The following is a 13,658-nucleotide window of genomic DNA, read 5'->3' on the forward strand; positions in this document are numbered from 1 at the left end:
GGTCTGAATGAGTTGAGTAGGTGTGTGTTTGTGTGTATTACAGTGGCTGACCTGCTGACTGTCTGCTGTATGAGTCTCATCCAGTTGTTCCTGTCGTCTCGTGAGGCGCCGTGCAGCTCGTACATCTCTGGGGGGGTGGAGTCACTGATCAGGAACATCCCTCGCTCCTGATTGGCTATGTCCCTCACGATCAGGTTCTTCAGAGACAACACTGCAGGCTTGTCCTAAGAGAGAGAGAGAGAGAGAGAGAGAGAGAGAGAGAGAGAGAGACCGAAAGGGGGGAGGGGTTAGCTCTGTGATTTAACGCTTAGACTAAATAAAGTTAGACGTGTGGAAAGGCAAAGACAGAAGCAATGGAGGACCTGCTGAACAAAAGTCAGAACGCAGAAGAGATGAGTAGAGAGGAGAATGAGTCAGATGGGTGAAAAGGAGGGGCAGACTTACTATGCAGGGGAATAAATACTTCTGGTCCTTCTCCTGCATGAACACCAGGATGTCTGTCATCAGCAGGACCTGCACATCTACATAGAAACACAGAGTGGAACATTGTTAAAGATACATAGAGTGTGCATCCTTGTTTCTCCACTTTTATTTGGTAATAAATGTGTTTTACACACTCACACTCAAAGATACACAAACAATCATACCCCTTTATCTCTCTCTCTCAGATACACACACACACACTCCCTCCCTACCTTTGAGTCTGGATCCTTGCGTCTTCCACAGCAGCGTGCCCTCATGGAGGAGCGTCCTGCGGAGCAGTTCCCCTCCCCTGAACACCCCTCCTCCCCTGACCTCTGCCTGGGCCCGGGGGTCCAATCTGGCCCTGATCTCCTGGAGCCTCTGGGTCCGCTCCAGCTCTGCCACCTGCTGATCCACAGAGCTCAACAAGTCCCGGATCAGGGACAGGGACTGGGCTAAGGACTGGGCCTCCTCTTCACTGCCTGTTGGGGGGGGGGGGGGGGGGGGGGGGGTTATTCTACTGCCGTGTATGTAGTGATTATTCAGTTCTTATATGTTTTTGTCAACTCCCTGAGCTGTAGTGGCTGTTCTGTGTTCAGTTTTTATGCTGTGTGAGTCTACTTACTAAGCTGCTATAGCTGTTCTGGTGTCAGGTCTTACCCTTGGTGTTGTCCAGGATGCGCTGGATGAGGACAGGGTATTTGGTGATGCGTTGAGTCACCAGCAGGATGCACTCCTGGATGCCATGGCGACGCAGCAGGGGCCCCCGGCTTACCCTCTGATTTTGGGATGGATGAGATTTAATACCACTTATTATATATTTAAGCAATAAGGCCCGAGGAGATGTGGTATATTGGCCATTATAAACTGTGTGGTTCAATCCCTGAAAGCTGATTGGCTGACAGCCGTGGTATATCAGACTGTATACTGTACCAGGGGTATGACAAAGCATGTATTTGTACTGCTCTAATTACGTTGGTAAACAGTTTATAATAGCAATAAGGCATCTCAGGGGTTTGCGATATATGGCCAATATAGCACTGCTAAGGGCTGTGTCCAGGCACTCCGCGTTGCGTTGTGCATAAGAACAGCCCTTAGCAGTGCTATATTGGTCATATACCACACTTCCCCAGGCCCTTTTCTTAAATATACCATGGCTAAGGGCTGTTCTTATACACAACACGAAACGGAGTGCCTGGATACAGCCCTTAGCCGTGATATAATGGCCATATACCACAAACCGCCGAGGTGCCTTATTGATATAATAAACTGAATTCAAGGCACACTTAACCAGTATGGCTACCACGGCATTCTGCAGCGATATGCCATCCCATCTGGGATTATCATTTGTTTTTCAACAGGACAATGACCCAACACACCTCCAGGCTGTGTAAGGGCTATCTGACCAAGAAGGAGAGTGATGAAGTGCTGCATCAGATGACCTGGCCTCCACAATCACACAACTCAACCCACTTGAGATGGTTTGTGATGAGTTGGACCGCAGAGTGAAGGAAAAGCAACCAACAAGTGCTCAGCATATGTGGGAACTCCTTCAAAACTGTTGGAAAAGCATTCCAGGTGAAGCTGGTTGAGAGAATGCCAAGAGTGTGCAAAGCTGTCATCAAGGCAAAGGGTGGCTACTTTAAAGAATCTCAAATATAAAACCAAACACTTTTTTGGTTACTACATGATTCCATGTGTTATTTCATAGTACTGATGTCTTCACTATTATTCTACAATGTAGAAAATAGTAAAAATAAAGAAAAACCCTTGAATGAGTAGGTGTGTTCAAACTTTTGACTAGTAGATGGCAGTAAAGATATGTTAATTTTTGGGCATTTCATAGGAGCGTGATTGGACCACAAAGCTAGGACACTTATGACAAGTTTTGAGGCCAGAACACATCCTTGTGACTAGTGTTAGTTAGGTAATAATGCAGAAATAACTTGTTTATGACTCTTTTTTGAATAGAATATCTACAATGTGATAGTTGTTTCTTCCATTCAGTGTTATCTGTTCAGCACTCCTCCTAGCTAAGGCATGTGAGACACCCCTCAGCTGGCACCTCCTGACACGGACTGCTGAGCTCACACGCGCACGCACACACACACACACACACACTTGAATCATGCTCTTAGGCTTTCCCATTCTCCTCGTCTCTGTACCTCTAACCCTTCACCCTCTCTGTGACCCCCCCCCCCCCCCCCCCCCCCGCCTCACTCCATCCACCTCTCTCGCTCACTCTCTCTCTCTCTCTCTCTTACCCGTATGAAGTGCTGAAACCTCTTGTCTCTGGCCAGCAGTTCCTTGTACAGTTTCACAGCTTTGGGGTGGCGGCTACAGAACTCAGCATAGGCTTTCCTCATCTCATCTGCACACTGACCTGAGAACTGAAAACACACAATGTGTCAACTCAGTCAGTGTGTGTGTGCACAATATGTTTATATTATGCATATGTTCATTGGGTGTTTAGTATGAATGAATTTCTAATGTTAATGGACGGCAAAGTTGGTACCTGCGTCTCGGGTTCTGTGTGTGTGATTGTGGATGTGTGTGGGTGTTTGTCCTAACGTCTGAGTGTGTGTGCCCAGTGCATTTCCTACCTGTTCAGTCAGTATATCCCCCAGCTGGTTGATAGTAAAGTTAGTACTGCTTCCGGGGGCCAGGCTGTGTGTGCGTCGTGTCATAAGCTGGGAAAGGAAACGTGTGTGTAGCGCCATCAGCTGCTCCAGACAGGGGAAGACGGCGTGCGCCACGCCCGGCTCCAGCAGCACCTCGTCCAGCATGCCCTGCCGGAACACCCCCTCCATGATCCGCAGGGTCCTCACGTGGTGGAACTCTGTCTGGATCAGCTCTGAGAGGGGCACGGAGGGGCGAACAGCATTAGGGATATACACTACCTTTACATAACACACAAACACACAGAGAGAAGAAAGGGATAGAGAGAGAGAAAGAAAGAGATAGGAATAGAAAGGAATATAGCGAGAGAGAGAGAGAGAGAGAGAGAGAGAGAGAGAGAGAGAAGAAGAGAGGGAGAGAGAGAAAGAGTGGGGAAGAGAGGTGTTCTCACCATAGATGACGTCCTGTCTCTTGATGACGTCTTTGCGGTGCGTCTGCAGGTAGGAGGGGTCTACGGCCCGGCTCCATGAGTCAGCCTCAAAGTCCTTCCCCTCCCTCTCCAGCTCCTCCAACATGGCAGCATAGTACACCTCCCCCTCGTCGTTGAGGGACTCCATGGACATGGCCCTGTTTCTGAAGTTCAGGGAGTCTGTGGACTGAGACAGGATCCTCCGCAGCCCCAACGGTGAGTCGTCATTCAGATTCCTGGAAACACATTTTTGAACACAACAGTTACACAACGTTTCAAACAACTTCATATCAGTTCCCTACTCGCATAGGTAAACCAACTGATGACTCCACGCAGCAGCCTGCTCACCCTGCGAGGTTTTGTGTGGAGACACTCTTGGAGAGGGAGAGGCCAGAGCGGACACGGCGGGCGCCCAGCAGGGACTGACGGAGACTGTCGGACGGATAGATGGCTGAGCTGGGCCGCTCCTTCATCATAGGGGCTGGAGAAAGAGAGAGAGAGACAGAGAGATTGAGGGGGGAGGTAGAGAGAGAGACAAGGGGTTCAATTGAACTTTTCCTGTCCAAAAGGATTTAAATCCATATGATGCAGTCAGTACTACATCCATACTGCAGTGGCAGAGACCAGCCAACAGGTGGCAGCACCCCTATATTCACATGCAGAAAGGAGGCATTAATTGCGAAAGAAGGAGAGGAAATAGGATAGAAGTTGTTGAGGAAAAGAGATACTAACTTTTGGTCCTCAGAGCTACGTTCGGCAGCGCGGAGCTATTCCTCACCAGGGCTAGCTTCTGTTGCTGCAAAACACACAGAGAAAACACGTTTAGACCAATGTCTCATCCAACAGTCAACTTTTCAAAGAATAAAGGCCCAACTTTTGCTTTTCATACATAAAAAACCTTTCCTTTCCACTCTCTCCCCTCTCTTACCTTTTGTTTCATCTTGGCACAGTTGGCCAGTGTGTCTCGACAGCGGTTGTGGATGGTGACGTTGCAGGCTGCAACACAGAAGCACAAAGATCAATTTCCCTGACACTCCACAATATCTGCATTTGCACTGTTGATAAGAACGGCAACTAACTTCATGAAATCATGAGACTATTTTTGAGGCACTTGTCATTACGGTCATGATGCATTGCTTCCAGAGTGACTGGTGAATACCACTATCAAGTGAAGTTGTGAAAGGTGCCATCTCTTCCTGTTCCAGATAGGGTTATCAATGACACATTATACATTTGATATTGGCAATGACTCTAATTTCTTCGTTTTTTCTCTCATATATTTTGTATTAGTTATTAAACTACTTTGATATTGAATACTGCATTGTTGGGTAGGGCTTGCAAGTGAAGCATTTCACTGTACTTGTGCATGTGACAATTAACACTTGAAACCTATGCTTTCAGACACCAAGGAAAATGTTATCACTGTTATTAAAATCTCTCCTATGCTTCAAAACACCCCTTCTCCCCTCCTCTCTTCCCTCAGCTTCCCTTACTCTTCATTGTTAGAGGGGCTCCACTTCCTTGTTTTCTTGACAGGAAGTTCTCCTGGAATGGCGGTGGGAGGTTGAAGGGATGTCTGAGGCAGGTTATCGGTGTGTAAGTGCATGTGTGTGTTCTAAGTCCTGGGAGTGTTGTTGCGTCCATATGAAACGGCCTAAGTGTTTATGAGAGTTCTTGCCCACTACACAGGGTTGTCTTTGTTCTAAGAGCAGCCCAAGGCTAGCCACACACACACACACACACACACACACACACACACACACACACACACACACACACACACACACACACACACACACACACACACACACACACACACACACACACACACACACACACACACACAGAATCTCCCTTATAAAACTCTACATAGTCCTTTACTGTAGTCTTTCCAATGTCTCCGCCAAGATTCCACATTTGCTACCAAAGCAGGCTAAATACAGCCAAAACACTTGTCAGAAGTATGGTTGCTTTGGTGGGCTGCATTTCTTTGGTGCCGTTCCTATTTTCAACCAATAGTTTCCACACACATGAGAGGGAACACAGGGCTAAAAATACACCCTTTTCAGGGTGTGTTCTCCATAAAAGCCAACATTTTACAGAGCATGGACTCAGCTAACACGCTTTCTACTTAAACCTCAGAATGAGGCACACTGTGACCCATTCATCGCTCAAACTCTCACACACACACACACACACACACACACACACACACACACACACACACACGCTACAAACGATTTAAACGTACTCACAGCCCCTCACACACCACTCCTTACAGAAGGACAAACACATCCAGTAGATATTGTCCCTGAATCTAAAACAAACAGACTAGACCCCTTGCTCACTAAACCAACATGCCAGTGTTGGACCAACACTGTTGGTGCTGAAACGATGGCTGCCTTCTCCAAGGCTCGTACAGACATTTGGAAAGTACTGTTAGACCCTTCCCCTAAAGCTCAACATCGCTGCAATGCTCGGAAACTAGACTGGAGACTCGACAAGAGTCATGGCATACTATTATAGATGTGTCCATATAGAGTGGATCTACAACCTAAAAATGCTTTGGGGTTTCAAATACTGCTTAGAATCCCCCCTTCCATATGACACTATATTATTTACAGCTCACTTGTCTTTAGCTAATTATCATATTTATTTCTATGATAAGACTGTACACTGAGGGTACAAAACATTATGAACACCTGCTCTTTCCATGACACAGACTGACCAAGTGAGTCCAGGTGAAAGCTATGATCCCTTATTGATGTCACTTGTTAAATCCACTTCAATCAGTGTAGATGAAGGGTAGGAGACATTTTAAAGAAGGATTTTGAAGCCTTGAGACATAGATTGGGTATGTGTGCCATTCAGAGGGTGAACGGGCAAGACAAAAGATTTAAATCGCACCGGTTTGTGTCAAGAACTGCAAAGCTGTTGGGATTTACACACTCAACAGTTTCCTGTGTGTATCAAGAATGGTTCACCACCCAAAGGACATCCAGCCAACTTGACACAACTGTGGGGAGCATTGTAGTCAACATGGGCCAGCATCCCTGTGGAACGCTTTCGATACCTTGTAGAGTCCACGACCTGACGAATTGAGGCTGTTCTGGAGGGCAAAAGGGCGAGGACAATTCAATATTCTTAATGTTTTGTACACAGTGTATACCCCCCCAATTGTAATCTGTGTGTGAGTGTAATCTAGGACCCTTAGATTACGTCAAAATGAGCCAAACAACAATGGCCTGGTCGTCTTAATCTGAGTCTTAATCTGTGTCTGAGGAGGTAATCTCACACGTACAGACACAGCGCTACGCAGAGGCTACACACATTAAGTTACACCCTGCTGGACACCCAGCAGGGCTCCTATTTGTCAGTTATCTGTTCATGCAGAGAACAATAAGATGTGAAGCAGGAAATAAACGAGTTCAAATGTTGATGAAAACAAAAACAAATTGTCTTTCTCTGATCCCTGAAATGAATTTGAAATAAATAATAATTAATAAAAAATACCTGTGGACTTCATTCAAATTCAAGCCAAACATGGATGTACTACAAGAACACGTACTTAATTGATTGAATACATTGACAACATTGTAAAAGTGTTGACGAGAAATCCTCCCTGGTGACTCCAAACCGGGATCATCCACTCAGACATGAAATCAATGGACTCTCCCAAAACAGGCGGTGCTACCTACTCCACACACACACGCTCCCCCGCACCTAGCCTAAACATATGTCTCCCCTGTCCCAATTCACAGGGGACCTCAGATAGCAATCCCGATGTAGGACAATGTCATGACCCCGTATTCAAACATCTCTGGGTCTCTGAGGCAATATGGCTCCATATCCGACCACTGTGTTAAACAGGAGGGAGTTACCCTCAGCTCATCCATCACTCATTACTGTTAGGGACCACTGATGTCTGTGGACGCAGAGAGGAAGAGGGATTGGGAGTGTGTCTGTGTGTGTGCATTCGTTCGTGCTGACCTGTGTTTGTTTATGTGTGCATGCATGTGTGTGTGTATGTGTGGGGGCACACGTCAGTGTGGCAGATTGCTTGTTAATCTCCCACACTCCAACTACCAGATGCACTATTTCCAGATTACAGTCGGGGAGGGTGGTAGCAGCTGTGTATTGGGGCAAGAGGGGGAGAGAGGGGGGCTGTTTCAGATCCACCAAACAAAGAGAAAAGCCCCTCTCTCAACAGACAGTGGGCTTCATCATAGACCTACTGTATAAGCTCCGAAACCTGCATTCTGTACTGTAGTTACACTATAGCTACTTTGTCATTCTCCATCTCTATATTGAGTCTTCCAAGTCGAACGGTTGTGTTGCATCTGATTACAACATATTGGCAAACTGAGATGACAGTGACACGCTAACACAGGAATTAATAAAAAGTTAAAAACTGTGAAAAATATTAGTTGAGTTCAGACAAACTGACTATGACTGACCCAAGGCATGTTGCCTAAACCAAGTTAGATTCTTATCTAATCTAAATCTAATCTAAATCAAGTAGACTCTAGACTAAAAATATCTTAATTAACTGGCTCAGAATTTGAATGTATGAATAGAGAATCCAACACTAAAGGGAATTCCCAACCTGAAATAGCCTCACAGCCGGCTCACACCTCAGTCCTCTCTCCTACTTAGAGCAGGCATCCACTCTCTTTCTTTTCCCGTTCTCCCCATCTCCATCTGTATCACGCCCCCTCTCTCACCTCCGGTGTAGTTTACAATGATAATGTATTCATGCCCCCTTCAGCCCAATACGCACAGATACACACCCAGACCTGACCCTGTTAATATAATTATGCCCCCAACCCAAATCAATAGCCTATGACCAGTTTCTATCTAAACTACAGCTGGTGTACCTCTTACCCCCAACTACAATCTCTGTGCCTACCGTCTTGCTCATTCTCAAGTACCGGAACTCTCACACACACACAATACTCATAATCACTCACTCACTCACTCACTCACTCATACAGGCGCACACTCACAAACACACACACACACACTGGCATACACACTGGCATACACACGGGCACACACACGGGCACACACACACCCCTCATTGGCAGCAGACATGTGTAATCACACCCCATGCCAAGAGCCTTCCCTCTCCCACCCCCATGCCCCTCTGTACCCCCTCCCTCCCTCTGTGCTCCCCTTCTCTGTCTGTCTGTCTGTCTGTCTGTCTGTCTGTCTGTCTGTCTGTCTGTCTGTCTGTCTGTCTGTCTGTCTGTCTGTCTGTCTCTCTCTCTTTGAACCTCGTCTTCATAGCCGTAGGGGTCAAGAGGTCGAAGATGGAGCAGCTATTTCCTCAACTTGAAGGACAATAAACTTCATCCATACATCAATATTCAATCAAAATAGGTAATTGGGTTTGATAAGACAAAAAGCATCCCTCTTTCCCTTTAGGAATGTACATTTGGATTGATTTAATGATAAATACAATTGTCAATCGACTATGACAGTCAAATGAATTGTCTTTGCTGTTGCTGTGGGGACAGTGTAGTGGTGTTGCATGGTATAACGCTCGTTTCAAAATGGGGTAAGCAAAACAAAACACAATTCTCAGTATGGACTTCCTCTTTCTATCTCAGGCAAACTCCTCTCTGTCTGATAGCGTCATCATGCATCATCCATATGTCTTCGTCTCCTACTCTGTCTTTCTGGCTCACTTGTTTGTTAACTAATATCTCTCCCTCCCCCCCTCTGTCTCTCTTGACCTGAGAACTGATGGCCCCTGAGGAGTCTTTTCACTCAATATGTTCTCCTGCACCTCCACCTCTTCCTTCTACCCCTGTCTTTCCCCCTCTTTCTGCTCTCTTTATCTGTCTACCCTTCTCTCTGGATCTTCCTCTATTTGTTTCCCCCGTTTGCCCTGGAGTCTGCCTTCTCCCACTCCACTCTCTCTCCCTCTCTCTCTCTCCCCCAGCTGTTCCTCCAGGCCAGTGGATAGAGGGGCAGGCCATCTGATCTGTGCTCCCCACACACTAACACTATTGTCTGGGCCGGGCAGGAGAAGGGAGAGGGTTCTCCTAGAAGTCAACAGCTGACTGATCCTCAAAAGGAGGGAAGGAAGGAGAGAAAGAAGGGAAGGAGGGAGGGAGCAAAGAAAAACATTGAGAGGGTGCAGGAGGAATCCCCTCTCCTTTTCACTCCCCTGCTATTCACTCTGTGTGTTTCCTTCCCTCTTTTGATCCATCTCTTTGGCTCATATGTTTCTTCTACCTTTATTGACCCACACGTCCTACCCCATCTCTCTCTCTCTCTACCCTTATTGTTTGAATCTTCTTTTTCTAGCTCCAATCTCTCTCTCCTGCTGATCTTTTGATCACCCCTTCTCTTCCCAAAGCAATTCCCCCCCCCCCCCCTCTCTCTCTCCCTCCAATATGACAACCCTGGGGCAAGATGTCTGTTGGTCCACTGATCTGGTGATGCATCAATACACCAATACCCCGATAATGTTGTCGCTAATGACATTAGGCTTTCGTCTGGGCCTTGTGAGTGTATTTACTGCCTACAATAGTGTGTGTGTGTGGTACTCACTGGGGCAGCTGAGGGCCTCTTTAGCGGTGATGCTCTTGTTGCAGGCGGAACAGAGGGTGGTGGCAGACACGGTGAGGGAAGTGAAGAGGTGGCCGTTGCTGTAGCGCGCCTCCCGCTCCCGCGCCTCCTTCTCCCTCTCCTTCATCCGCTCCTTCTCTTTGTTCTGTAACCAAAGACACAAATCAGAACTGTTTAAAAAATAAAAAAAAAGGCACTCTCGCTCATCTCACACTGTCAACCGTTCTGGATATTCCACAGCTGTGAGATGCTTGTCTGGTGCTCAGGTCTCCTCATACTGTATATGCAGCATGCACTTTGTTTCATAGAGTACGTTTCACTGGATGAGGACAGCTGGTGCATGAGGAATTGTAAATGTGGTGTTTTCAGGAATAGTCTCCCGCTCCCTCTCACTCGGAGAGACTGACAGCCTGAGGACTGTCTTTAATCTCATTGTTACACTACAGGGCTCTCCATGCTGCCTCAGCATAACTCAAGTGCATTCAGCGTGAGAGTGTATTCCGTGTGCATGTTAGCAATTGCGAGTGCATGTGTCCTTGTGCATCTAAGAATGTGTGTGTGCGCGCACTATGCTAATTAGTGTAGGTGCATGTGCGTGCATTTGCAATTGTGTAGGTGTGACTAAAATGTGAATGTCCTGGTGTTACTTTGCCTCTGTAACATCCAGCTGTTCCTAGCATGGTGGCTTATATTATAGCACACATTTTAATGGCAGCCTGTCTGTCCGTGTCCAGACCAGCGCACCAGTCTATGTTGCAGGCTGTGACTCTGGCCGTGCTGCTAAGTAAGCAGAATGGTCAGGTACCAAAACCAAACTAATCTCCTGATGTTGTGAACACAGACGTAGTAGTCGATCTTCAGTGGCTTCGTCGCTCTCTGTTTTCCTAAATGCTCTCAGCTAATTATCAACTCAACAACACGTGGTGTTACGATGAGGTTGTGTATCCACTGTAGCGAGAGTATATGACTTACAGGTGCTTCCAGTAGGTTCTCAGTAAGCACTTTAGGCAATTATTTATGTTCAAGAGGATAACTCTGCCATCAAATTTCTTTTGGAAATTACTCAAAAAGGTATTCCATGTCAAATAATCCTTGTGCATCACCACAACTGCTAATGCTACCAAAACAAACAGAACAAAAGCTGTTTTCAAATACACAACATGTCTATTATCTGAAATGATGCCCTTTGATACCATTTTCAAAAATATTGAGAGGACATGATCAACAAAGCAGTTTTCTCTAAGAGTGTAGACTTCAGACCCTTGACGTACACATAAGGGAAGCGAGTCCCGTTGGTTTATCATGATGGGCAGCAGAGGGGTTTAACCCCCTCACCGGAGCGTGCCACACAACTATAATGTTATCGCAAAGAGGAAGAGAAATAACTAAAAGAAGGATTTGTCAGGGGTTCCTTTGAGAACCTAAACAAAAGGCCTGGGGCCCCCATTGTGAGGAGTTCATTCAGGACATGGCACCATCTCAGGGGTATGTAAAACACACTCAAAGGAAAGAAACCAGAGAGGAATGGAGGGATGGATGGAGTGAAAGAAGAAGGGAGGGGAGTTCAAACCCATCCACTTACATTAGCTAATTAAAAAGGCGACCCGCCAAGATTTTGATCTGAGGTGAAAATGGCAGAAAGAGACTCAAGGGTAAGGACATATAGGACACACTGACACATGCAACATGCTGGTGTGATGACTAGCTACAGTTGTGACGCTGTAACGACGGTGGAATGAGGTGAGATGGGCAGGGAGACAGCTTAGGTCCAGGACACTGGGTCCACTTACAGACCCTCATGTCTAAACACACTAACCCGCATTTACATTCACTCCGTTTTGAAGAGGAAGGAAACAGGTGCACAATTTGGCACTGGGCACCAAGCCAATGCTTGGTAAATCTTTCTAAGCTTCTCGGTAGAATTAATCCATAGAGTTTAACTGCATCCATGTAGGGTCCATCGTCTAGCAACTCCTACTGTACAGTATGTCTGAGGCGGGCTGGCTTTAACGGCGGTAGGATGAGCACTGCAGCAGCATGGTCTAATCCACTAGGTTAATAGACTGTTACCAACCTGTATCCCTCGCTATTATTAATGCACAGTCAGCTCCATCAGTCAAGACCACCTTATTAAGACCTTTTTCTATAGAACTGACTCTTAAGCTAGATATCTGGCACACGGACTGAATTTCTCAGAATTTCCCCCTCCCCCTATCCATCGCTCTCACACACTCGCTCCATCTCTCTCCCTCTCCCTCTCCCTCTTTCGTTCTCTCTCGATTCCTCTCTTCTTGTCTCTCTATCCTACCCTCCTTACCACGCTCCTCTATAGTGGATTAACAGACTGGATTAGAATCATTGGACTCAGGGCGGATAGGGGATGGTGTGAAAGGCGAGAAAGATAGATAGCGAGCGATAGGAAGAGAGAGCGAGAGAAGAGTGAGTGAGATTGCTAAGAGCATTTAATTGAGGGAAAGAATGCCACAATGCAGTTTATGAAGAGCGGCGCTGCTGGTAAATTGTTACCAAATGGGTGTAATGACATTTTAATGAAAAGAGGGTGGGGCAGTGGGGAGGAAGAGAGAAGCTGCTGTTATAGACCAGGGATTAGTAGATACTATTAAGGGGCGGATTCGGCCACAGACTTAACCTCTGCCCAAGCCTTCCAGATATCGAACGTTACTCCACTGAGGAATTTACACTGTTTGGTGGATGAGCAGAGGACAAGGCCTTCTTACTCTCTCTCTATTTTGTCTCTCGCTCCCTCTACTCAATTCAAATGTCTTTATTGGCATGACAATAGCCATATCCCAAGCAAAAGGCTAGGAAGTAAGACTGGGAAATGATGTACTATGAAGAAATTAAGAGTTTATTTCCAAAACGCTATATCCACAAATGTTTTCATCAGAAATTATTGCTTCTGGCTACCGTCATGTGTGTGTAAAATATTACTGTTCTCAGATTTTTTATTCATAGATTTTAGATGTGCATGAAAATGTGTTTAGCTGGAATGGAATGTTCATATCTTGTATATTTGACTGTGGTATGTGCCAAGCTAAGTAACTTGCCTAGTTAAATAAAGGTTAACTAAAAACATATATATAAATGAATGCACTTAAGAGCACCTGCTAAATGAATAAAATGTCAAATGTAAATGTTTTACATACAGATCTCATATAACTGTATTGAGAAAAAAAATGCATTCAAATACATGTCTATCATTGAACACCACCATACCGTGAATAGATAGTGAAAAAACACTCCAATCTCTTTCAGAATTTCTTTAAAACAATAAAAGATAATTTACCAACATTTCTGAAAATGGATATACACTGAGTGTACAATACATTAGGAACACCTTCCTAATATTGAGTTGAACCCTCTTTTGCCCTCACAACTGCCTCAAGTCGGGACATGAACTCAAGGTGTCGAAAGCGTTCGACAGGGATGCTGGCCCATGTTGACTCCAATGCTTCCCACATTTGTGTCAAGTTGGCTGGATGTCCTTTGGGTGGTGGACCATTCTTGA

General features: G+C 45.9%; 1 protein-coding gene across 5 annotated transcripts in view; it reads right to left on the bottom strand.

Annotated features, from left to right (window-relative positions):
- LOC106605464 (rho guanine nucleotide exchange factor 2) overlaps positions 1–13,658 on the bottom strand; it is a 65,123-nt gene that overhangs the window by 4,997 nt on the left and 46,468 nt on the right. For all 5 annotated transcript variants that reach the window (XM_045718484.2, XM_014201154.3, XM_045718486.2 and 2 more), the window contains 11 exons: positions 10,112–10,274; positions 4,479–4,546; positions 4,283–4,346; positions 3,899–4,031; positions 3,533–3,786; positions 3,066–3,316; positions 2,727–2,852; positions 1,123–1,240; positions 696–944; positions 445–521; positions 52–224 (listed from right to left, as the gene is read on the bottom strand). In XM_045718484.2, coding sequence (XP_045574440.1) covers positions 52–224; positions 445–521; positions 696–944; positions 1,123–1,240; positions 2,727–2,852; positions 3,066–3,316; positions 3,533–3,786; positions 3,899–4,031; positions 4,283–4,346; positions 4,479–4,546; positions 10,112–10,274 — 1,676 coding nt within the window. The remainder of the gene's footprint in view (positions 1–51; positions 225–444; positions 522–695; positions 945–1,122; positions 1,241–2,726; positions 2,853–3,065; positions 3,317–3,532; positions 3,787–3,898; positions 4,032–4,282; positions 4,347–4,478; positions 4,547–10,111; positions 10,275–13,658) is intronic.

Source organism: Salmo salar, chromosome 05 (genome assembly GCF_965601325.2).
Source record: "Salmo salar chromosome 05, fSalSal1, whole genome shotgun sequence".
NCBI classification, from domain to species: domain Eukaryota; kingdom Metazoa; phylum Chordata; class Actinopteri; order Salmoniformes; family Salmonidae; genus Salmo; species Salmo salar.